Below are 26,528 nucleotides of genomic sequence, written 5' to 3'. Positions count from 1 at the left end.
TGTTCGCGTAGGGGAAACGCGTAATGCGTCTTTCCAGCGTGGAAAAAAGGGGTTGGAGAGACCGGTATGGATCACGTAATGTTGCCGTTGACTTGGATTAATGAAAATATTAATAATTAATAAATGTTTTAAATGTGGAAATGTTTAAATAATAAACAGATTTAATGATTAATATTTCTTACATCGCAAATGTATTAAAAAGAAAAATATTATTATAATGCATTTATACAATCTATATCAATATCTGCATCAGTTCGGAATTTGAGCTGATTGGCGTGGTTGGCGGATGCTTGCCTTTCACGCTGAAGGTTGTGGGTTCGATTCCCACCCAGTACAAATATTTGTGGCCTGACCAGATGGCCGTGTGTGAAAAGTGTCCCAGGATATTATTATTATTGCTAAAAATAAATTAAAGTACTTGTAAAGAAGAAATAAAAAAGGCAAGCAATCACGTTATACGAAGCGATGACTGCTAGTGTGCGTATGTTTGTATGTGTGCATGTAATGTGTTCTACGTGTACAAGTTACGATTCAAAGGATGTTTTATTATTAGAAACTTAGATTAAATATAAACATAGAAAATATACGTAAAAACGATATATCTATTTACAACTGACAGGCGAACCCTTCAAATCATATCGACCTCGGTCCGAAATCAGCTGTAACCATCAGCATTGTACGGTTACCTTGTGGTAACACAGGGACTGACTCAGGCGGAAGGGTATTGTTATATGAGAATATTTCGTGTTTTATAATTGGTTATTGTATTTTATTACATGTTTACCATTTAATTATTGATATTAATAAGTTGGCTATTGTTTTTGATGTGTAAGCATCTTAGCGCTCGGAACGCGATAACTCACTGGTGGTAGAGCTTTGTGCAAGTTCGTCTGGGTAGGTACCACCCACTCATCAGATATTATACCGAAAAACAGCAGTACTTGATATTGCTGTGTTTGATTGAGGTGAGTCAGCCAGTATAATTACAGGGACCAAGGGACATAACATTTTATCTAAGCGATGGTTAACATTTCTTAAAAAGCCAATGTCTATGGGCGTTGATTTTCCATCAGGTGGCCCATATGCTCGTCCGCCTACCTATATTATAAAAAAAAACTAACTGAGGACTTGAGCGTCAAATGTCAATAAGGTTTCATGCGTCAGATGACGTCAGCGTAAGGCTTATTATTGTTAATGTGTGCGTGAGATCAGTACATGAGCAGTCATACCATTTTTTGTTTACGATAGTCTCATCATTAATACTAAGTGCATCTAATTGTTAGGTATATGTAAAAAAATATAGTTTTTTCGTGTCGTATCGTGGTATACAATCCAAGAGTATATCAACTATCTATCTATATGTATATATATAATTTAAAGTTTATATAATAATGTCCTCCAGACCGATTTCGGCCACGGCGGCCAATCTCAAGAGAGATTAGCCAACTACGCAGGAGATATTATAGTGCACAAGTGTGTGCGCAAACACAGGTGCACTCTCTATTCCCTAACTCTCATAATCCGATGGGACGGCAATCCGACACGACCGGAAAGAGTTCAGGCGCAGGACCAACGGCTTTACGTGCTTTCCGAGGCACGGGAGTGTTCACACTTCCAACTTCCAGACTCCGGGCTGCTACTGAGAATTTTTCTGACAGAAAAACCCAATAACTTTTTATTGGCCCGACCTGGGAATTGAACCCAGGACCTCCGGGTTTGCGGCCTTATATCAAGCCACTAGACCAACGAGGCAGTTTATATATATACGTACCAGCTGCTTCGCGTGGTTTCACCCGTGTTAAGTGTTACTTCTCCGTCTCGTAAATCATAGCGTGATGTTATATGTAGTATCTAGTAGTTTTACTACTACCTCAAAAACCTACAAAAACCCACCACCACAATAAATTTAAATGATGATCGCATGTTAGAATTCGAAATTACATACATGCGCACGCACGTACGCATATATAATAAACAAGCGAATACAAAAGATTAAAAAATACCTAATCCGACCCTGACAATAAACATTAATTTTACATAAAGAGATATGTACATCTCCCATGTAACGTAATTGTGACCCTAATACGTGTAAACGCCATCGTAATTGGGCCATAATCAAGGTTACTGCGAATAAAACGATTCAAGATAAAAGTAATTAGCTTTACAATTTGAATATGGAATACATAGAGACGCAGATGAGTTGTATCATGTTACTGCGCAAGCGTACTGGAAGCTTTTTCATTGGTGGATGTAAGAAACACCGTAATTAGCTGACAATAGATTAATTAAGATATGCGGTTGCTTCTGTCATTTTAACTTTGCTGTTAATTATCTTGCATTACACTGGCTTATGATTGCACGTGGTGCAATAATTGCAGTTCCGTTGTGAAGCGCTTGAAATCCATACCGTACTCGTTAGTATAGAAAACGTCATGAAGAAAATTCGTTTGTCGTAAGAAATCTGAGTACATGTTTAACTGACTTTACATACTTCCCTAACTGGAAACCACAATTACAAGAAAAGATAAATAGTAAAATTATAACATAGAATATATGTCTTTGGTACATATACAACATTAACAAGTAATACAATATAATAAATAATATTGTTGTGTTCCGGTTTGAAGGGTGAATAAGCCATTGTAATTACAGGCACAAGAGACATAACATCTTAGTTCCCAAGGTTGGTGGCGCATTGGTAATGTAAGCGATGGTTAACATTTCTTACATGCCAATGTCTATGGGCGTTGGTCACCACTTACCATCAGGTGGCCCATATGTTCGTCCGCCTTCCTATTCTATAAAAAAATACAGCAGTATTAACTAAATAAATAGAATATAATATATTTCTTTATATTTGTTTAAAAAACAAAAGTTGAGATGACCAGTACAGTAAATAGTTTTCGTAAAATTATGTCTGTGTTTAAAATGGTTCTGTAACTCTTTTGGTGTACAATAAAGCATATTCTATTCTATTCTATATTTTATTATACACCACAAAGATTAAAAAAAAACCAAAAAACTATGGATACTATATTATAAACTATATTATACTGGTGGTAGGGCTTTGTGCAAGCTCGTCTGGGTAGGTACCACCCACTCATCAGATATTCTACCGCAAAACAGCAATACTTGATATTGTTGTGTTCCGGTTTGAAGGGTGAGTGAGCCAGTGTAATTACAGGCACAAGGGACATAAAATCTTAGTTCCCAAGGTTGGTGGCGCATTGGATATGTAAGCGATGGTTGACATTTCTTACAATGCCAATGTCTAAGAGCGTTGGTGACCACTTACCATCAGGTGGCCCATATGCTCGTCCGCCTTCCTATTCTATAAAAAAAAAAAAAACAACCTAATTACGAGTAGCATATAACTTTGGCGACCTTAAACATACTAACCATAAATATAGAGTAGTCAAAGTTGGATTGGAGTCGAATCGGGAACGTATCGGAATCCTTGTAAATTAGTAGAATTCGAACCCTGGCCTTAATATTATAAATTAATATAATTTGTGTACGTAAATTCGCATCGCATTATTTTCTCTCTGCGGAAAAACTTGATGTAAAACAATACAACGATAAACTGCCTCGTCGCCTCGTTATTCTATTGGTTGGCCTCAGATTTAAAGGATTAAAGCTCCGAGTTGGGTTTTCTATAAAAATATTCTCAGTACCATCCCGGAGTCTGGGTGACGACATATATATACTTACCCATGCCTCGAAAACCATGTAAAGCTTGTTAGTTAGACCTGTGCTTAAACTAAGTCTCATCGGAATTTGTGTTTGAGGTAATAGAGAGTCCACTTACAGACTCAATCTGGCTCTTTAATATGTCCAGCGTGATTGGCGAGTCTCCATTGAGAATACCCGTTGCCAACATCGGTCAGGAGTCATTATCAATAAAAATAATATGTAAAAAGTAAATAAAATGTGTTGCGATGATTAACCTTTACATAGCATTTTATTGGTATATAAGCTGTTTGGCCATCATACATTTCTGGTAAAGAAATACATAGTTTCTTATATATTTTCTGGCGAAATTACATATTTTAATTGTTTTTCTCTTTTTTTATCAAGATTGGATCCCAGTTTCCGTGGCAGAGGGTTATGCGAGCTGATGACGAAACCGATAGAAGCGTTCGATATCCGTCAAGATTTCGTAGAAGACAAAGACTATGACTTCTACGAACTAGATCGAAATAGCCTAGAACCATATTGTCCTGAAACTCTAAGAGGACCTAGCCTTCTACATTCTGGCTATCTCTCCTCGAAGCCGGCAAAAGTACCAGGGCAACAGAACCAGTGGAGAGATAGAATGGATTGGGCCGAAGGGTACAAGAGTTATAATAGGTTCTATGACGAGAAAAGAGTCCAAAGCTATAATAGACGTTACGAAGATCAGTTTTATGTTCCCTACCAGATTGGTAAGTTGTGTGTGTGATGATTTAGTTATTTTTTATATTATTTAATATTCTGGCAGCATTTTTCCATTTATAAAGTCATAGACTTAAGAAACCAAGCTAGAACTATTAAAATTATTTTTCAATAAATTACATTTAAGCTTCAAACGTTGTTTTCTTTGCATACTCCTTAAATAACGAATAAAGATAAAATAAAAAGCAGTAGTAAATACCAATACGCTTTAACTCTATAAATACACAAGTTAAAAGAAATAAATTATTATACTGACTATATTGCGCCTTTCAGAAAAATATAGCAATATTTAGTTCGAATGAATTTGCTTTTCATTTTTTCATGATGTTTTAATTTAGTAATTACAAATATCTTAAAGTAAATATTTATATGAATATAATATATTATTCATATACGTTTAAATATATTATGAATTATTTATGTTATACAGAAGACTGCTTAGAAACATAAATATAATGGGCGGTTTTTTTTTAATTGCACTTCAGCTATAATAATACGTATGCTGCGTTTTAACGTATATTAGTGAACCTAACCATTTGATAAATAACAAACTTCAATTCAATTTGAGATTGAGCCGTATATCTATTTATAGTATACATTCTATTTCCAGGTATAAGTAGAACTAATGATGATCAAGAGAATTTCGGTCAGTACGGCGGTTATTACGGAGGCTATGACAGCTATTATAAAGATAGAAACGATTACCGTGAATCAATAAATCATTGGAGACTGTCCGATGAGAACAAACACAAACAATACCAAGGCGTTCGACATTATAATCAAGAAAAGGACTTCGATTACTACAGTCTCAGGAAAAAAAGTGGGTGGGAAGACTACGGCTATGGATATGGGTCTTGGAAGAGAGGAAAGTGGAATAATTCTGGAAGTTTCTGGAAAGATTTCGATGATCATTCAAATCACTACCATAGTAAGCAAACTTATTTTGAACCGGAATCTAGAAGCGATGAATCAAGTAAAGGTAAATTAAAATTAAAATATTCTGAATTCAAACTTTTTTTTTCTGTAAGAACAAATACGAAACTCATTTCAGCGTTGATGTTTGAATGGCTTTACGATTACTGTCAATATATAGCACTGTTTTTATTCCGTACAAATTTTAGTTTACGTTAAAGCTATCGAACAAGTTAAAAAGACTTTCACTAGGCACGGAATATTATTGTCAAATTTTAGAACGTGATATGCGCCTATAATTATTATAACATTTAAAGATTCAGCACCGTAAGGTGCTCGTGTTTTGACGAATGAATAATATACAAATGAAATAGCTTTGAATACAGTAACAGCCTGTTAATGTCCCACTGCTAAGGCCTCCTCTCCCTTTTGAGGAGAAAGTTTGGAGCTTATTCCACCACGCTGCTCCAATGCGGGTTGGTAGAATACACATGTGGCATAATTTCAATGAAATTAGACACATGCAGGTTTCCTCACGATGGTTTCTTTCACCGTCAAGCACGAGATGAATTATAATCACAAATTAAGCACATGAAAATTCAGTGGTGCTTGCCCGGGTTTGAACCCACGATCGTCGGTTAAGTTTCACGCGTTCTAACCACTAGGCCATCTCGGCTTATTTAATACATACTGTATTCAATAAGCCGATATATACATACAGTAGTACATAATAATTGGAATAATATAAATAATTTATATATTTTTTTAATATGTTTTCATTACATTCCATTTATGTACTAAAGATTTATTTCATGTTAACTCCCTTTGTTGTTAGTTGTTAAGTTGAGGTCGTAAAAATGTTTTTAAATCTTTTATATATTGTTATGACTGCCTCGTTGGTCTAGTGGCTTGATGTAAGGCCGCAGACTCGGAGGTCCTGGGTTCGATTCCCAGGTCAGGCCAATAAAAAGTTATTGGATTTTTCTGTCAGAAAATTCTCAATATTCACTCCCGTGCCTCGGAAAGCACGTAAAGCCATTGGTCCTGCGCCTGAACTCTTTCCGGTCGTGTCGGATTGCCGTCCCATCGTATTACGAGAGTTAGGGAATAGAGAGTGCACCTGTGTTTGCGCACACACTTGTGCACTGTAATAACTCCTGAGTAGTTGGCTAATCTTTCTTAAGATTAGCCGCCGTGGCCGAAATCGGTCTGGAGGACATTATTATTATTATATTGTTATGAATTCTTCTAGATTGTTCGTCCCGTCGTCGTCCAGGTATGTCTCTAGGATCTGGTGCTATCAGACGATCGCTTCTTGCCCATACGGTGGTGGAGTGTGAAGCGGCATGCTTCAATGAGAGAGAATTCAAATGTGTCTCTTACAGCTACAAGTAAGTGTATTTAAGTGGAACAATAGAACCAATTTATATTTGAATTTGGAAACCTTTTATTTCAATTTTAAAATATTTACTGATAAGTAAATTTTACTTATATGCCTGACTTATTTGGAACATCAATGTTTTATAATAATTATAATGTAATTATAATTTCTACTTGTTTTTGGATAAAGTAACAGCCTGTGAATGTCCCACTGCTGGGCTAACGCCTCCTCTCCCTTTTTGAGGAGATGGTTTGGAGCTTATTCCTCCACGCTGCTCCAATGCAGTTTGGTGGAATACATATGGTGTAGAATTTCAATGAAATTAGACACATGCAGGTTTCCTCACCACCGTAAATCATGAGATGAATTATAATCACAAATTAAGCACATGAAAATTCAATGGTGCTTGCCCGGGTTTGAATCCACGATCATCGGTTAAGATTCACGAGTTCTGGGTTCACCACTGTGTTTGGATACCAATTAAACATCGTAAAATGTAAATATACTACTGCTGGGCTTATGTACGCACGGTATGCACGGTAATGTTATATAGACAGTATGACTCGGCTCTGCCCTTGTAATAAGTACCTATTTGAGTCCGCCTACAGTATTTTAATATTATCTACCTATTTGAGTTTCTTTCTAGTTTTGCGATTGTAAATATGATAATTTTAGTTTAAAAAAATTAAATTCGTTGTGAATGAAATAGAAAGTGTTTAATAAAAAATATATTTAGTATTATTGATTAGTAGATTTAGTAAAAAAACCAACAATATGAATACAAAATTTTAATCAAATATTCACAAATCACACGCTTACTGCTTATAAAATTATCACACCGTTCGTTCGTTACTGCTACGGCTACGGCTTTGTGCATGCTCGTCTGGGTAGGTACCACCCTCTCATCAGATATTCTACCGCAAAACAGCAGTATTTGGTATTGTTGTGTTCCGGTTTGATGGGTGAGTGAGCCACTGTAATTACATTCACAAGAGACATAACATCATAGTTCCCATCATAGTTGATGGCGAAATGACGATGTAAGCGATGGTTAACATTTCTTACAATGCTAATGTCTATGGGTGTTGGTGACCACTTACCATCAGGTGGCCCATATGCTCGTCCGCCTACCTATTCAATAAAAAAAACGAGTGTATAGCGAAATCGAGGTACGTTATGACCGAAGTTCCGACCGTTTGTGTGAAGATAAAATACTGTATATATAGCATTACCGTGGTTTGGTGTATAATTCACAACTCTGCCGGTTAATGAATACATATGTGGCAGAATTTCATCCCAATAGCGCACTATTTACGGTTTCATTTGGATCCATAATCTTCGTTCAAAATTCACATTTTCTTATTACTCTTGTTATATTCTTCTAACTAAATTCTATTTATGATAATCTTCTGCTTTCTCTTCAGATATTCCAGTTCTCCAGGATCTGACAATTGCTTCCTTAGCGAGCGTCCCTACCGAGGCTTGGAGATGTCAGCAGACAGCGACTCTGATGTTTACGCTATGCCTTTACACCAGGACTGCTTGACTATCAGTACGAAGCCTTGGGTTGAAAGCGGTATGACGTGACATTTAACATTTCTTTCTTCTATATTTATTTGTTTTAATAGCCAATAATATAAAATAAAGCCAACGCTGCATACAATATTAACAAATTCCTATAGATAACTTTATATATTAAAAGAAAAGATAATAACCTATTGTACGCCACACTTATTTAAAGACTCAGCATGTATGTAATGTAAAATGAGATTACACTAAAAAAATACTAGCTATTGAATACAAAAAAAAAATATTAAAAAAAAGAAATGAGCACTAAAATGAAAATTAAAAATATATATATAATTAGTTACATAATTCTCTTTGACTTTAGTTTTTATTGGTATTTTCTTCAGAATGTTTCTGGCACGTAAGATCAGGGTCTGCCATAACTGGTAAAGCGGTAAGAGCTGCTCTTACTGTTACTGGCCTCGGTGCTTGTGAGGCTGAGTGTATCCGAGCTCATAGCTTCTTCTGCAGAGGATTTAGTTTCAGGTGATTTTTATTTTTAATATTTATTCAAGACAATGTGTGTACACAATCAATACAGTCAGTTTCCAATAATAATTAATCAAATTTATTTTCTTTCATAACATTTTATATTTATTTCAGATTCGACACACCGACAATAGGGGATGACCTTGAAAATTGCCTCCTAACATCCTCTCCCCCTACATCCCTAGATTTAGGTCGCGGCTTGAGACCCAGTAAACATGAGCTATACGCCAGAGGAAATTACGGACGAGGATGTGAACCCGCACTTTATGATGACGTAAAACGGGAACCGCGTAAGTTTCAGAAAATAAAATTATTTAATAATATTATTCTCTTCAAACTTTATATTACTATAAGCGTCTTCATGCGGTTAACAGCCTTGTTGGCGAGATATAACCTCAGATCACGAGATCCAGCGTTCAAACCCTAGTAGGTCAGTAAAGAGTTATTAGGTTTTTTATGTCTGGAAGCTGGAAGTGAGTACACTCCCGTGCTATGGAAACTACGCAAAGCTGTTGGTCTGCGCCTGAACTCTTTCAAGTCGTGTCATATTATCGCCTAATCGGACTATGAGAGTGAGGGAACCTGTGTTTCCGCACACACTTGACACCATCATCAACATCATCATTGTCTTCATCATCTTCATGCTGTATATAAATATTTTCTTCTAGAATGTTACCTACAATATGATAGCTCAGCAAAGCTATCAACGAGTGCTATACGAGGAACAGCTCACGCTGAAGACGAACGCGCTTGCGGGAAAGCCTGTACTGACGCTCCATTTAGGTGCCTTAGCTTCTCATACAGGTAAAGCTACTTTTATAACATCTGGATGACCTGCAAATTGGGCATATATATGTAACTATTAAAAATAGCAAGTCAAAAGCAAATTTCAAGTAGGCCTATAATCTATTTATTTACTTAAGCATTATTTACATTAAGACTGAATGAATCATGACCGAGTGGATAGGTGGTAAAAACACCACCAAAACTCTCTCAAAACAAAACAGGTTTTTTTGTATATCTTTTTGTTCTGTGGTAATATTCAAAATGATTAAAATTACAAATATAAAAAGCTAGTTCTGGAAGATCTGTCATATAGAGATGAGCTTTTCTTTGTAACAACAAAAATACTTTAAATATATTCAAACATTTTAGTAACAACGCGCTACAAGATGCTAACAATTGCTTGCTGTCTGAGATTCGTATGTTTGACCTGCAAAGAGGAGTCGACTATAAACATTCCCCTAACGACCTGCTATTCGCTTTCGATCTATTCAACGGTCAGTGCTGGAGGAAAGTGCACGGGAAGGAGGAATATGAGTGAGTATTTAACTTTGTAGTACTCACACACGCATTACGTGTAAGCAAGTGAGCTCATGTAATCACTTACTGGTGGTAGAGCTTTGTGCAAGCTCGTCTGGGTAGGTACCACCCAATCATCAGATATTCTACCGCAAAACAGCAGTATTTGGTATTGTTGTGTTCCGCAACAAACTGATGGTAAGTGGTCACCAATACCCGTCACCAATTGGCATTGAAAGAAATGTTAAGCATTGCTTACATAGCCAATGCGCCACCAACCTTGGGAACTAAGATGTTATGTCCCTTGTGCCTGTAATTACACTGGCTCATTCACTCTTCAAACCAGAACACAACAATACCAAGTACTGCTTATTTTCTATGTAAGGGCTCTTGGTTAAAATAAATATAAAACTATATTATAATTAATAATAATATTATAAAACACTTTTTTGAAAATTTTGACTATTTTGGTTGTTGATTTAATTTTTTTTCCATACAGCGTACCGACATTAGAACTACCTCACCCGATTGATGAATCTTCTTACCCAGGAACAGCGTCTGGATCAGACCTACCAGCTCCACCAGGTATTTAACATAACGTTTTATATTTTCCAAAAAAAAAAACAAATCAAATACTTATAATAATTATATAAATATTGGGTATAAAAAGTAGCCTATATACTTCCTTTGGGTTCGGTTACTTCGTAACATTTTTTTTTATATCAGTTTAGTGGTTTAGCCATTAAAGCATAACAGATAGACTGAAAAATAGAATTATTTTGCATTTATAATATTAGTATAGTAGTAGTCCTCCAGAACGATTTCAGCCACGGCGGCCAATCTCAAGAGAGATTAGCCAACTGCGCAGGAGATATTATAGTGCACACGTGTGTGCGCAAACACAGTTGCCCTCTCTATGCCCTAACTCTCATAATCCGATGGGACGAGCTACTTTTAAGAATTTTCAACAGAAAAACCCAATAACTTTTTTTTGGCCCAACCTGGGGTTTGAACACAGAACCTCCGGGTCTGCGGCCTTATATCTAGTCCAAATTTGTGCACACAGTACAGTAACAGCTTGTTAATGTCCCACTGCTGGGCTAAGGCCTCCTCTCCCCTTTAGAGGAGAAGGTTTGGAGCTTATTCCACCACGCTGCTCCAATGCGGATTGGTAGAATACACATGTGGCATTATTTCAATGAAATCCGACACATGCAGGTTTCCTCACGATGTTTTCCTTCACCGTCAAGCACGAGATGAATTATAACCACAAATTAAGCACATGAAAATTCAGTGGTGCTTGCCCGGGTTTGAACCCACGATCATCGGTTAAGATTCACGCGTTCTAACCACTAGGCCATCTCGACTTATACTAGGCCATCTCGACTTATGCACACTTGTGAACACACTTGTGAACTATAATATGTCCCATATCTCTTCATATCAGCCGCTGTGGCCAATAACGGTCAGGAGAACATAACTTTATCAAAAAATAATTTAACTTTTATTTTCAGAAAGCTATATTTCAAGTTCGGGTCCAAGTGGACCTGGTTTTGCTGAACCACCAAAACCGTATGTACCAGAATCTGGCCCAGATTATAAGCCAGTTTACGAAACAACTGGACCTATTAAACCATATCTACATGATACATACAAACCGAGCTACATACCCGAAAGTGGGCCAGACGTATCTGGTCCAAGTGGACCAAGTGGACCAAGTGGACCAAGTATACATAGTGGGCCTAGCTTACCAATTGGACCAAGTGGGCCTAGTGGACATAAACCTCATTACGACTTCATCGAACCTGGCGTAAATCCAAATTACTTAAGACCATACAAACCAGACAAATATAAACCTTATAAGCCAGATTTTCCTGACCGTAAGCCAGGTTATCTGCCTGATCCGAGTGGGCCAGGCTATAAGCCTTCATATGGCGCAACAGGAGATGCATCAGGTCAAGACTTTAGGTATAGACCAGGAAGACCTTCAAGGCCTAATGATCAAGTTGATGAATCCTGTAAGTATTGTCAGCATTCGAATACAATTTCAAATTTAACTTTTTTGGAGTTATTTTCTTCACCATAACAAACACCATATAACATATAAAAGCATATAATACTAAATGACCAAATCTTGTATACATATATTTATTTTTCTATCTCAGAAACAGGTCTAACGATTTGGCTCAAATTTTTTTTTTAAATTAGCTGTTAAAAATCATACATAAAGGTATATTTTCCGAAAAATCCAAAATATATTATAATTAAATTCAAGATCCGAGGAAAGCTCGGCCGCTCATGAATTAAAAATATATAAAACACACCACCACCAGCTATGTGTCCAAAGTATTATAATACATCGAAAAAGATAAGGCGATGTTTCTTCTATGGAAATATATATTTATTAACGATATATTGTCATTTGAGGAAACATCAGATAATATTGAATTAATGTTATTTTATTTACGAATACACTTTTCATGTATAGATCTTAAGAAATGAGGTCCTAGATTCTAAATGTTTTTGGAATCTTCTTTTAGAAAATTCTCAGTAACTTACGTACGTACTTCGTAATTCTGGAAGACATTTTACAATCCCGTACCTCGGAATGCACTTTAAGACATTGGTCCTCTACCTGTAAGGCTATTCGTAAATACTTACTCACCCATTACTCACCCATGAAAAGTTGACAACCGATATATTACCATATATCGTACATCACCATAGCACATCACCATATGCTATTTTGATGCGTGTATTGTTGTAAATGTATGTTGTAAATGCATGTATTGTTGAAATTATATGATGATTATGGCCAATGTCGCATATCACTGACATTTCACGAGCGTATCCTGCGGTGAGTTTCGAGTTTGTTCTTACATAATTTCCTACTGAACTCTGGCAGGCAGATACGACAAAGTACGTCATAATGATTATACCAACACAATATGTTATAAAAAATATTTTTGTTATCAGTATCACTATCATGGCGTCACTATACCGTATCTGGGTTCCCCTGTAGAAAGGGAACTATGTGTGAACAAAACCTCATCGCGGGCCACTGGGCTTGTGAGCCTGAAGCTGGAGAAATTGGTAAGTCCTAAATTAATCTTTTTTTTTTTATAGAATAGGAAGGTGGACGAGCATATGGGCCACCTGATGTTAAGTGGACACCAAATGCCCTTAGACATTGGCATTGTAAGAAATGTCAACCATCGCTTATAGCCGATGCGCCACCAACCTTGGGGACTAAGATTTTATGTCCCTTGTGCCTGTAATTACACTGGCTCACTCACCCTTCAAACCAAAACACAACAATATCAAGTATTGCTGTTTTGCGGTAGAATATCTGATGAGTGGGTGGTACCTACCCAGACGAACTTACACAAAGCCCTACCACCAGTAATCCAAAGGGAATATAAATAAAAAACTATGACCTCGAATTGCTCGTCCGCCTTCCTATTCTATAAAAAAAAAAAAATTAACATGACGTCATTGGTCGAGTTTCCATTGGCGTATTGTTTCCCATTGGCGTATGTTTTTATCAGAGCTTTGTAAGTAAAATTAATGTAGATATAAAGTAGTTAAGTGGAAGTCATATTAACTATGAACTCTTTGTATAGCAGAACTTTTAAGTGCACGTATTTAATATGTAAGGTTTTTTTTATAGAATAGGAAGGCGGAGGAGCATATGGGCCACCTGATGGTAAGTGGTCACCAACGCCCATAGACATTGGCATTGTTAATCATCCATCAAACCATCGCTTACATCGCCAATGCGCCACCAACCTTGGAAACTAAGATGTTATGTCCCTTGTGCCTGTAATTCCGTTGGCTCACTCAAATTATTTTTCAAAAATTTAGAGTTTTATCGAGACATTACCATTATAATGGTTACGTTTATTGGCATACTTTTGACATATATATAACTCAATTTTTAATTTAGTTAATACTTCATTTTTATAGGTAGACAGACAAATGGGCCACCTGATGTTAAGTGGCTACCACTACCCATAGACATTGGTGTTGTAAGGAATATTAACGATTCCTTACATTGCCAATGCTCCACCAACCTTGGGAACTAAGATGTTATGTCCCTTGTGCCTATAGTTACTGGCTCACTCACCCTTCAAACATTCATATATATAAATATAAGATACGTTATATATTTACACAGAATTGCTGTTAATTATGACAGGTTCATGGGATTACTGCTGTGCTCCGACACATAGATGTGGGTACAGTGAAGGATTTCGTAAGCCATGGTAAGTATGTCCAAAATTCTTCCGGATCTCGTCAGGTCAGGGTATTTTTTTCTGAACCATGATAGTTTGATAATCAATAAGTTATAAAGCTTCTCCATCGCATAAAGTAATTAAAATTTGAAACATATATAAGAATTTATGATATAACCTTTTCTTTTTAACGATGTCTTCAAATTAACATTAAAATATTTATGTTATTTAGAATAATATATCATCAGACACAAAACATGTTCAAATACATCACAGCAGTTGACTGTTCCAGGTGCTATGTAGGTCCAACCCATGATCAATGGCGACCATGTAGTGAGAAGTACTATCCTTACCACCAGCATAAGGGACCGCATCCCTCACTGGGACAAAGAGGTATGTTTCACGAATATTGAAATATATATTAGTCATATGGTAAGATTAAGTAATCAAAGATTGAAGAGTTCAAATTTAGTTTAGCCAAATATTATTGAATTCATCTCGTGCTCAGTTGTGAAGGAAAATATCGTTAGGAAACCTGCATATGTGGAATGTAAAGGTCTTTGTATAGCAGTAGGGTATTTATTGGCTGTTACAATATTTTTTTTCAAAATCTTTATCTAATTCCTCTTTCGTATCCAACCGTATTGGAAAAACGCGCTGGAACAAGCTCTAAATCTTCTCTTCAAAATTTACGACGACAAAAGTGCTTTAACCCAGTAATGGGATATTATCGTCTATTACGTTACTTTTTTTTTTAATTGGCATCGGTAAAAAAGTCTTGATATCTTCTCAATACAATTGTAATACAGTTAACTCGTATACGAATCCAATATATCCCATACCTTATAGAAGCAGTTCGTCCCCGTCCAGACAGACCAACTCAGCAAGCAGACAGAGATAGAATTTCTCCTAAGCCAAATCACAATGCACTAGACAGAGACAGACATCATGGCACGTACCTGCCAGAAGCAGATAGAAGATACTGGGACGATCTATATAGGGATGGACCGCAAGCGTATTATGATAAATACGGAAATCCGTTACCAGGTATTTATTATATATATTATAGTGGTAATTTGTTGATTAAGATGGATAATTTGATGCTATTTTAATAAATGGCAATATTCATATAAAAAACTACTTAATTATATTATACCAGTTTTCCAATTTCTAGCAGAATTGAAAATTACCGAACAAACAGACAGACATAAAGACGAAAATAGAAAAGTGATTGGTTTTGATTTTGATAAATCGCAAATAGTGATATTAATTGAAAAAGTTATTTTTATATCACAAACAGACACTTGAATTTTATTATCTGCTTACAGTTCAAAAAAGAAGTAATAAAAAAAGTTAAAAAGTTGTTTTTACTTTAAAATATCTGCAAAAAAATTTCAATTTTATATCATTTTTAATTGATAACTCCTCATCTAAAGCGGAATTAAAAGGCGTTTATTTTTTTTTTAATTTTCAACGTTTGAATATAAAAATCAATTAAGCATTTTCATCTGCAGGCTACACCCGCGTACCAACAGAAGACAGACCACACATTAAGTACCAACGCAATCCACCTCGTCCCGGTTCAGGTTACTGGGTACCCGTTAATTCTCCTGATGATGAACCAAACGCTGCAGGACTCGGAGTACCGAGGTAAGATCATTTAATATATGACATACCTGTAAATGTTAAGAGCGTTGATCATTTAAATAATGCTGTCTTCTTCTTTTGTATGTCAAATCATGGTGAAAGAACGAGATAAATCAATCTTTAACACCCGCTGAACAAAGTTTTTAACTTATATTAACCAACTAAATAAATGCCTCTATAACATAATAAGTTAAGTAATTTAATTTACATTAGCTTAAATAGTGATTTGTTTATTTCTTTTGGAATAAACCGGTTTATACCAGTTATAATAAATAAAATAAGAATCTTTAATAAAACTAAATCAATCATAGTTTCTCATATTACATTAACACATATATAAATGAAATTATAGTACAAAAAATCAAATTATAGACATATAGATATATATTTATAATTAGTGAAAGTGAGTGCATTGTTTTGTTATAACAACCGACAGTCGAAAATTAAGAAATCTTCGCCTATTAAGACTCTTAACTCCACAGTTTCACAAGTTTCATTGGGTCAACTATAGCATTAATTAGTTAATTAACACATTAACATTTTTATATAAGCATTTTTAGGTATAATTCTTAAATGTATGTCAAATAATACTTTTGTCACCTGATAAATTATTTTGGTTGTCTCATTCTATTTATATTGTATTATAATGTAAATATAAATTTTAATATTAAATATATGTATATATCATTTGGATTTTTAAAATATCCGTAATCGATTATCACCAAAAATTAATTTCTTTATTTATAATTATTGGTTTTCCCTTATCATAGATACTGGCCTGTAGCCTACTTACACAAAGATCCTCCACCCAACATGACATACTTTAGATACAACGAAACAGCTCCCGGACGACACAATGCACCGCCATCTCGTAATCAATCCGATTTCAAGCGCGTCAATCTAGATAGACCGATTAGCAATGACTTGGAAAGTAGAAGCATAGACAGTAGTCCTAGATCAGAAAAACGCATAAACATAACAGATGACGATGACGACATATTCGAACTGAGAATAGATAAAACTACAACTATAAAACCGGAAGTCAATGAGACAACACCTGAAACTGTGACGGAAGTAGAAGAAAAAATCAATAAAACTGAACTATACAATAAGCCTGAAAGTGCTAATATAGAGGAAGATGACTATATTAAAGGTATTGATGGAAAGCTACATGATTTCACTCATTCAATAGAAGTGTTTGATATTGATGACGTCAAAGGTGATAAAATATCTGATGTTAAGACTTTAGAAGCGGAAGAGAAACAAATCGAAGCGATTGGAAGGATTATCGCTTCTAGGCGTGGCGGAAAGCTTATAATAGAAAAAAGGTCGCAAAAAGATCTTGAATCGAAAAGCATAGCATTGGACAAAGACTTCGTTGATTTCGATTTTGGTAATCGATTCCCGACTTCAGAGAGACGAGGCGTCGTTAGGAAAGTTACAAAGGACGATATAGAAAAAGATAAATTTTTAAACGATAAAAGTCTAGAAGTCAGCGAAACAACGTTCGTCAGACCACCCAGAATTCTGAGCACTACAGAGAGTGTTAGAAAAACTGTCGTTAATGGAAAGGTATTTTATGATGCAACGGTTAGAGACCAAAGGGAATTATATTCAAACACAACACGACGCGGAAAGAATCTACGCTTAGAAGAAAATAAAGCACCGGTGATACCGAATGGTAATAATAAGAAGAAGAACGTGAGGACACGTAACACTAATCCGATTAGACGTGTCCGAAGGGTGTACCGGAAGAAATACAATCCAGAAGAAGTGAGAAAGCGACTATTGGAAAGAGAGAGAAATAAAAATGTCACAGATAATATTAAAAGTTAATGCACTCTTATAAAGCTAATCATGACAAAAATTCGCATTTCTATGTGATGCGAAATTCGGAATGTAAAATATATTTTTTTAATATTTTTATTCTGCGGCTTTACCTGTAAATGTTTTTAGGTGGTTAGTTAAATACTGCTGTGTCTTCTTCTTTCAAATGTCAAATCAATGATGAAAGAAAGAGAAGTCAGTGTTTAACTAAACTCACTAAACAACGTTTATAAGTATATATCGTTTATAAATGGTTTTTTAAGGTAAGAATACATTACGCATTTTTGATAAACTGCCACGAATATTATTATTATTTTAGAATATTAAAGTATATCATTAAATAAAAGTTAAGTTAGGCTTAAAAGGATTGTCAGTTTGACCACAAATTAAAACTTTGGGTTGAAATGACGATGTATTTTTATTATTTAAGATAATATTATATGGAAATATGGAATATATACAAATGCCAATAGCAATAATATACCAAGTAACCAGTTAAGTAAATTAATAATAAAATAATAGGATATAATCCTAGAATAAAAGAATTCAACCTAGTATGAAAGAGATTCATCCAAAATTTTAGCCTTTAGAAATAAATTAAAAAAAATAATACTATTTTACTCGTATATTTTATAATGATAATTTATATAATGGTCTTAATATAAAAGTGGGTAAATAAATAAGGTTTTTTTTATTTTATATTGTGATAATAATAGTTACCAGATTTACAGCAAATATTTTATAATAAGTTTTAAAATAAATCGATAATTTTATAACATGAAGTGACTTTCATTTTACTAATCCCTTTTTTTATATCCTCCGTTTTTCAGAGCGTCGCGGTAGCATGTACAAGCGATCCCGTGGCGCTCCTCGTTATGACGGAAAGGGTACCGCTGGTTTTTTAGTGAGTATTCCGATGTTCGGGGCGCACCCAGCGCCTTGGACATCGGCGAGCCCCACATACCACGCCACTGTTCCCGTGGGGGAAACGCCTAATGCGTTTTTCCAGCGTAAAAAAAAAATCCTCCGTTTTGGAAAAAAAAATATCGTTAATTCAATTTTAAAACGAATATTATTTTTATGAATAAAATCATAATTCAAATGAATTTTGCTAATAAATAGCATTATTTCATAACTAATATTATAAAAGTGAGTTTGTTTATTTGTATGTTATGCTTTCACGTCGTAACTATTAAATTGATCATCATGAAATTTCGTGTTATCAGGGGTACAAAAACGGCATGACACCTAAGGTCCTCCACGGACAAATGAAGCTTTGAACGAAAATTAATGTTTCTTAATTTTTTTAAGCAATTATGAAAGCAACTATTCAAATATCTTATACATTTTTTATAATATCTTATTTCTTTAAAGCAATTAAAATAATAAAACATACATGAAAAAATATAAAAAGAAAAACAAATATATACCCCGTACCGTAACAGCCTGTGAATGTCCCACTGCTGGGCTAAAGGCCTCCTCTCCTCTTTTCGAGGAGAAGGTACTGGAGCTTATTCCACCACGCTGCTCCAATGCGGGTTGGTGGAATACACATGTGGCAGATTTCAGTGAAATCAGACACATGCAGGTTTCCTCACGTTGATGTTTTCCTTCACCGTAAAGCACGAGATGAATTATAATCACAAATTAAGCACATGATAATTCAGTGGTGCTTGCCCGGGTTTGAACCCACTATCATCGGTTAAGATTCACGCGTTCTTACCACTGGGCCATCGGCTTTTTTTACACTCGGCTTTTTTTACAATATATACAGATATATAATAATAATTGTTGCAATATTTTTTTAAAACGAATGTAAGGTATATACAGCCTAAATTTATCAATAAATAATGATATTGTCAATTGTTAATTAAAAACACATAGCAACTTCAATTAAAGGTATTATATACGATGTCGTGATCGTCGAGCTGGTGCAATACTGTTAACTTATACTAAAAGTTACTGTGCATGCTAACGAGGAAAGTAAACGTTGGATGACTCAACTAAAGAATTTAAGGTTGTCAATACTATTTTTTTTTTTTTGTATACATGGCAAAGGGACAAGAAAATATGTTTTTATAGAATAGGCAGGCGGACGAGCAAATAAGCCATCTTTTGGTAATCACGAATGCCCATAGACATGGGAATTGAAAGAAATGTTAACCATCGCTTACATCGCCAATGCGCCACCTTGGGAACAAAGTTGCTATATGTTTTGTCCTTGTACCTATAAAAAAAAGTATGGAATTTTTTTTCATAGTATAGGCATGCAGACGGATAAATGCACTACCTGATGTTAAGTGGTCACCACCACCCAATTGTAAGAAATATTAACCATTCCTTACATCGCTAATGCGTCACCAAAAACCGTGTTTTTTTTTTGTATTTCTTGCCAGTTCTTCTCACTAGTATCCATAGCTGGTAGCTTTATATTTAAAATCACCTGTATAATAATTTGAATTAAATATATTTTAATTTGAAATTAAGCGCAGAAGTAGCAGCCCTGTATCAACTCATGAGTTCACGACTTCCGAGATATTTGCATTGCCATATCTATTATGTGCTGCAAACATCGCATTTCACCTGAGAAAGTGACATTCACAGAATCAAATACAAGTATTTTAACTATAATTCCTTGTATGTAGAGGAAGTGACACTTGTTGATACATGTTTGGTAACTCATCGAAGTAACCTTAAGGGATATGAAAACGGAACCTACATTAATGTACGTTTATTTCGTATTATTTTCAATATAAATGTTATATATATATTATTTATAATATATTTATTTAAAAAAAAAAAAATATATTATAAATAATATCCTGGGGCATCATTCATACAAGGCCATCTGATCCCAAATTAAGCAGAGCTTGTACTATGAAAACCAGACAACTGGTATACTACATAAATTACCCTTCCCTTGCAAATACATACCCACACAGATAATTACTTTTTTTTTATATGCGCCGGGATGGCAAATGTCTCTACTCCATCTGATGGTAAGTGGTAGTAGAGTCCAAACGCGACGACGGCCAGTACAGTCGGGAAGAATGTTCTGTACTAGCCGTCCCCGCCTTGCCGGCCCGCAAGATGCCTCTTCACGCCTCGTTTGAAGGAACCCGGGTTCTAAGAGGAGGGGAACACGTGAGCTGGTAAGGAATTCCATTTTTTGTAGTGCGACAAAGAAAGAGGTTGCCAAATTTATTTGTGCGCGATGAAATTGATGTCACAGTAAGGCGGTGACATCGAGAACCAGCTCGCGTGGACTTAAGAAGGAAGGGGGAAGCAGGAATTAGAGAGAATAAGTCCTCAGAGCACTCGTCGTGATACATTCGATAGAAAGCGCTCAGAATTATATATATAGAATATATAGAATATATTCTAGAATTATATATATATATATATATATATATATCAACAGGACAAACATACATGTTACACACACAAATGTCTGTCCTGGGTGGGAATAGAACCCACAACCTTCGGCATGAAAGAAAAATATCCACCAACCACGCCAACCGGCACGTCATTTCATAAGCAAAATAAAAATCACGATTCTCTCATCTTTATTTCAGAATGTTATATTGTATTACTATATTTCATTTTATTATTAAAATAAATGACAATCGATTATATGTAAAGGACATATGATACTCTTAAAAGGCACACAATATAATATAGAAAATATATGAACTATTTATAACCACACAAATGCTGGAATCCGAAAATGCAAATCCTGATAGCGGGCAGCAGCGCTATTAGTGAAAGATGTCCAGCCACTGCGGTCACCAACCCGCCTGCCAAGCGTGGTGACTAAGGCAAAAACCCCCCTATGAGCGACGACAAAAATTCACGGCCCCCAATTCCCGGTAATCACACTATTCCTGGCCACGGTACCGGCCATGGTAACGGTGCGATGGGGGGTGCTAAGAATCCCCGGGCTACGGCAGGGTACCACAAACGGCGACTGTTTCTGGCCACGTATAATGGACGCTCTCTGCGGCTGGACGAACATCTGACAGAATTGGAAGTAGAGTTAAGTCGTATTAACTGGGATATAGTAGGTCTATCAGAAGTCCGAAGACAGGGCGAGGACACGATGACACTAGATGCCGGTCACTTACTCTACTTCCGAGAAGGACACCAACCATCCCAAGGTGGCGTCGGCTTTTTGATCCACAAGTCACTCAGATGCAATGTCGTGGAGGTTGGCAGTGTGTCGGCGAGGGTGGCATACCTTGTCTTAAAGATAACCGAGAGGTATGCCTTGAAGGTTATACAAGTGTATGACCCAACGTCTACATACACTGACGAAGAGGTCGAAGCCATGTACGAAGACATAGTGAAAGCTATGTCTCGTACCAATACCTTCTACACAATTGTTATGGGTGACTTCAATGCCAAAGTGGGAGTACAAGAAGATGGTGAATCGAGGGTAGGAAAATTCGGCTATGGGTGCAGAAATCATCGGGGACAAATGCTGGTAAACTTCCTCGAGGCTCAGCGATTATTTCTGATGAATTCATTTTTCCAGAAAAAGCCCCAAAGGAAGTAGACCTGGCGAAGCCCCGATAACATAGCGATGAATGAGATCGACTTCATTTTATCCAATAAGCGCCAAATATTTAGGGATGTCTCCGTGATCAACAGGGTAAACACTGGAAGTGATCACCGCCTGGTAAGAGGCACCCTGAATATTAACACTAAAATAGAACGATCGCGGTTAATGAAGTCGACTCTTAGACCAACTCTGCCTCAGGTCGAAGCTGGTTGCGAAAGCTTCCAGCTGGAACTACAGAACCGATTTGCCATGTTGGAAACCAGGCAGGGCATTGACGACGCCACCAATGGTCTGGTGCGTGTCATCCGCGAGGTAGGCCAGAATTACTTTCGACAAAAGAGCAATGGACGTAAGTCGAAGCTCTCAGGCGAAACTCTGAACGAGATGACGAGGAGACGAGAACAGCAGAACATGACGCCATCTGAGTGTCAGGCACTTAACAGGAAGGTTAAAAAACTAATAAGGCGTGACACAAGACGAGCGAATACCCGGAATATTGAAGATGCTATAGCACTCAATAGGGGCTCAAAGGTTTTTGCAAAGTCACATACCTCCTGTTGTCACCTGACAAAACTCAGAACCATACAAGGCACAACCGTCACCTCAAAACCAGAGATTCTAGCTGAAGTCGAAAAGTACTATGGCGATTTATACTCATCACGAGTACCTCCACCTGAGTCCCACAGTGCGGATGACCCACGAGCCAGACTAACGCGCCATCTATCAGACGATCTTCCCGACATCGATTTGGGCGAGATTAGGATTGCTCTCGGGCAACTTGGAAACAAAAAGGCTCCAGGAGATGACGGAATTACCTCAGAGCTTCTCAAAGCAGGAGGCACACCAGTTCTGAGAGAGCTGGCTAACATCTTTAATTCCGTCCTCCACAATGGTATAACACCGAAGACATGGAGCAGAAGTGTGGTGGTGCTGTTTTTCAAGAAGGGTGATAAAGCTCTTCTGAAAAACTACCGCCCCATTTCACTTTTAAGCCATGTTTACAAATTGTTTTCGAGGGTAATCACGAATCGTCTTGCCCGAAAATTCGATGACTTCCAACCCGTGGAGCAGGCTGGGTTTCGAAAAGGCTTCAGTACCGTAGACCACATACACACACTAAGGCAAATAATACAGAAGACCGAGGAATATAATCAGCCTCTATGCCTAGCGTTTGTGGACTACGAAAAAGCCTTCGATACCATCGAGACCTGGGCTGTTCTGGAATCCATGCAGAGATGCCTAATTGACTGTCGGTATGTCCAGGTGGTAAAGTGTTTGTACGAAGCCGCAACCATGACCGTCCAAGTACAAGATCAGAGCACAAGACCAATCCAATTGCATCGCGGGGTAAGACAGGGAGATGTAATATCACCGAAACTCTTTACCAATGCATTGGAGGACGTCTTCAAGACGCTCGATTGGAACGGACGCGGCATTAATATAAATGGCCAACACATTACACATCTGCGATTTGCCGACGACATTGTCATCATGGCGGAGACTCTGCAGGATTTGGAAGAGATGCTAAACAGCCTGAGCGATTCTTCAAGACAAGTAGGTCTCGGGATGAACATTGAAAAGACCAAAATTATGGCAAACCGTCATGTATCCCCGAGACCAGTGGTCGTAAATGGCTCTCCACTTGAAGTTGTGCAGGAATATATCTACCTGGGCCAAACTATACAACTTGGCCGGCACAACTTTGAGAAGGAGGCTAAAAGAAGAATACGTTTGGGCTGGGCGGCATTCGGGAGGTTACGTCATATTTTTGAATCGTCGATCCCACAGTCGCTTAAGACCAGGGTCTTCAATCAGTGCGTCCTACCTGTAATGACTTACGGTGCCGAAACGTGGACACTTACCGTAGGACTGGTCCACCAATTTAGGGTCGCTCAGCGAGCAATGGAACGCGCGATGCTTGGGGTTTCTCTGGCAGATAGAATCCGAATTGAGGACATTCGCCAGAGAACTAAAGTCACCGACATCGCGCTTAGAATTAGCTCGCTGAAGTGGAAGTGGGCTGGTCATGTCTCCAGGCGCATTGATGGCCGATGGAGCCGACACGTGTTGGAGTGGAGACCACGCTTAGGCAAACGTAGTGTAGGGCGCCCTGTGACAAGATGGGCCGACGATTTAAAAAAGGTGGCAGGTTCGGGATGGATGCGGACTGCCCAAGATCGGGATGGTTGGCGTTCTATGGGGGAGGCTTTCGTCCAGCAGTGGACGGCAAAAGGCTGAAAAAAAAAAAAAAAAAAAAAAAAAAAATGAACTATTTTAGAATTTTCTAGAACGATCGATTACGTAAAATGAAACAGCTTGCAAGTGTTTTAGATCTTAGTTTTAGAAAAGCGTCCCAGCAGTTCGTGCCTTGAAATGTTGACAACTTATAGTGATACATTATTTTGATGCGTGTATTCTTGAAATGTTATAATCATTATGGTCAATGTCGCAAATCACTTTCTGACAATTCACGACTGTTTTCTACGGCTAGTTTTAAGTTTGTTCCTTGAAATTATATTTCCTTGAAATTATATTTCCAGCCCTACAGGCTGGAAATATAATCATCGACTTCAATCTCCGAAATAATGCAAAATGTTACAAGCGTCATAGAAAAGATGTACAAAGTAGAATTTAAGTTCATAATCAAAAACGTAGCTCCTCAACTTCGACCTTGAAAATCACCCCATAAAACTTTCACGTCAAAAACGAGATCCTGTATTTCATTCCGCAAGTAGTACAAACGTTGGAAAATCTCCGAATGGTTTGTCAAGCATATTTTCCTATTCACTTCCTGTCACGCTCAAATTACCGCTTTTCTAGATCTCGTAATACTAGCCGGTGAAAGCAGCATCGCCACGGGAACAGCAAAGTGAAAATGACCCGGGGGACGGTTTCGCTTTCAACCTCAACTGTACTGATCAATTTATATTAAAATTTGATCTGTATCATTCATTTATTTGAGATGTGTTTATATGTTTAACTTATATAAAATGAAATCGATATATATATATTATACATTATTAAAAAAGGACAAGAACATTTATTTATTTATCAATTAAATTCATTGTTAGTCATTTCCACCAATTAATTTAAATGCTTATATATTAAATTATATTATTGCTTATATATAAAATATATTAAATTATTATTATACTTTCATTTAACGGTACACATGTTCCATCGCTCTTCAAAGCCTTGCTGTGTGATGGTAGAATAGTTGATGAGTGGCTGGTACGGATCCAGAAGGGTTTTCGCAGAGCTCGTCCTTGAATTGACACGTGACAGAATATCAGCCAGAAACCCAATATAAATTATAAATACAAATTAAAGAGCGGATTAGAGCTCGCAATCTTCGAATAAGTTATTTTATCTAGCCACTGAACCATTACGACTAAATAATCGAAAGATAACTTTCAATTGATTTAATTTAAATTCGAATTTTTTTTTTATAGAATAGGAAGGTTTAAATCAGCTCTTTTTTCTTTCGTAGGAAAAACATATCAAAGCTTTTCCCACTCATGAAGTAGGGGAAATGTGAGGCTCGCTGGCCAGGAGCGAATCGAACTGAGTGGGTTCCAGCAGGTTTAATATTTTGTTTCGCTCGAAGAGGGAGAAGGCTATCCTATGTCCTTTTTTATACCCCTGATATTATGTATGCAACATTTCCTGATGATCGGTTGAGTAGTTAAGACGTAAAAGCGTAACAAACAAACAAACACATATTCGCATTTGTAATATTAGTAACAATTATATAAGGTAAACTTGCAGCTAGTAAAAATAGGTTTTTTTTTATAGAATAGGAAGGCGGACGAGCATATGGGCCACCTGATGGTAAGTGGTCACCAAACGCCCTTAGACATTGGCATTGTAAGAAATGTCAACCATCGCTTATAGCCAATGCGCCACCAACCTTGGGAACTAAGATTTTATGTCCCTTGTGCCTGTAATTACACTGGCTCACTCACCCTTCAAACCGGAACACAACAATATCAAGTATTGCTGTTTTGCGGTAGAATATCTGATGAGTGGGTGGTACCTACCCAGACGAGCTTGCACAAAGCCCTACCACCAGTAATTTGTTTACAATAGTTTTATTTAAGGGAGAAATGAAAACAAATAAATGACTGTTCTATTATGTTCTATAAGAGTATTAAAACTTTCAAATTGTATATTT

At 36.8% G+C, this 26,528-nt stretch overlaps 1 protein-coding gene and 1 long non-coding RNA gene across 2 annotated transcripts in view; one reads left to right on the top strand and one right to left on the bottom strand.

The window, feature by feature from the left end:
- Nucleotides 1-17,802, top strand: part of LOC126779024 (uncharacterized) — a 38,545-nt gene extending 20,743 nt beyond the window's left edge. Inside the window, exons 5-20 of the mRNA XM_050502773.1 lie at nt 4,078-4,424; nt 5,045-5,413; nt 6,599-6,737; nt 8,152-8,303; nt 8,641-8,779; nt 8,897-9,072; nt 9,451-9,586; nt 9,938-10,102; nt 10,584-10,669; nt 11,599-12,102; nt 13,061-13,177; nt 14,283-14,349; nt 14,612-14,712; nt 15,169-15,366; nt 15,834-15,969; nt 16,737-17,802. Coding sequence (XP_050358730.1) covers nt 4,078-4,424; nt 5,045-5,413; nt 6,599-6,737; nt 8,152-8,303; nt 8,641-8,779; nt 8,897-9,072; nt 9,451-9,586; nt 9,938-10,102; nt 10,584-10,669; nt 11,599-12,102; nt 13,061-13,177; nt 14,283-14,349; nt 14,612-14,712; nt 15,169-15,366; nt 15,834-15,969; nt 16,737-17,802 — 3,898 coding nt within the window. The remainder of the gene's footprint in view (nt 1-4,077; nt 4,425-5,044; nt 5,414-6,598; nt 6,738-8,151; nt 8,304-8,640; nt 8,780-8,896; nt 9,073-9,450; nt 9,587-9,937; nt 10,103-10,583; nt 10,670-11,598; nt 12,103-13,060; nt 13,178-14,282; nt 14,350-14,611; nt 14,713-15,168; nt 15,367-15,833; nt 15,970-16,736) is intronic.
- A 5,334-nt stretch (nt 17,803-23,136) lies between these two features.
- On the bottom strand, nt 23,137-24,226 carry LOC126779163 (uncharacterized). The gene is made up of 2 exons (XR_007670274.1): nt 23,357-24,226; nt 23,137-23,322 (listed from the first exon to the last, which is right to left on the bottom strand). It is a non-coding gene; the product is annotated as an uncharacterized LOC126779163 (long non-coding RNA).
- Nucleotides 24,227-26,528: the final 2,302 nt, after the last annotated feature.

Source organism: Nymphalis io, chromosome 28, assembly GCF_905147045.1.
Source record: "Nymphalis io chromosome 28, ilAglIoxx1.1, whole genome shotgun sequence".
In the NCBI taxonomy this organism is placed as follows: domain Eukaryota; kingdom Metazoa; phylum Arthropoda; class Insecta; order Lepidoptera; family Nymphalidae; genus Nymphalis; species Nymphalis io.
The sequence above is the reverse complement of the archived record's forward strand: the minus strand, read 5'-3'. Positions and strand labels throughout refer to the sequence as shown.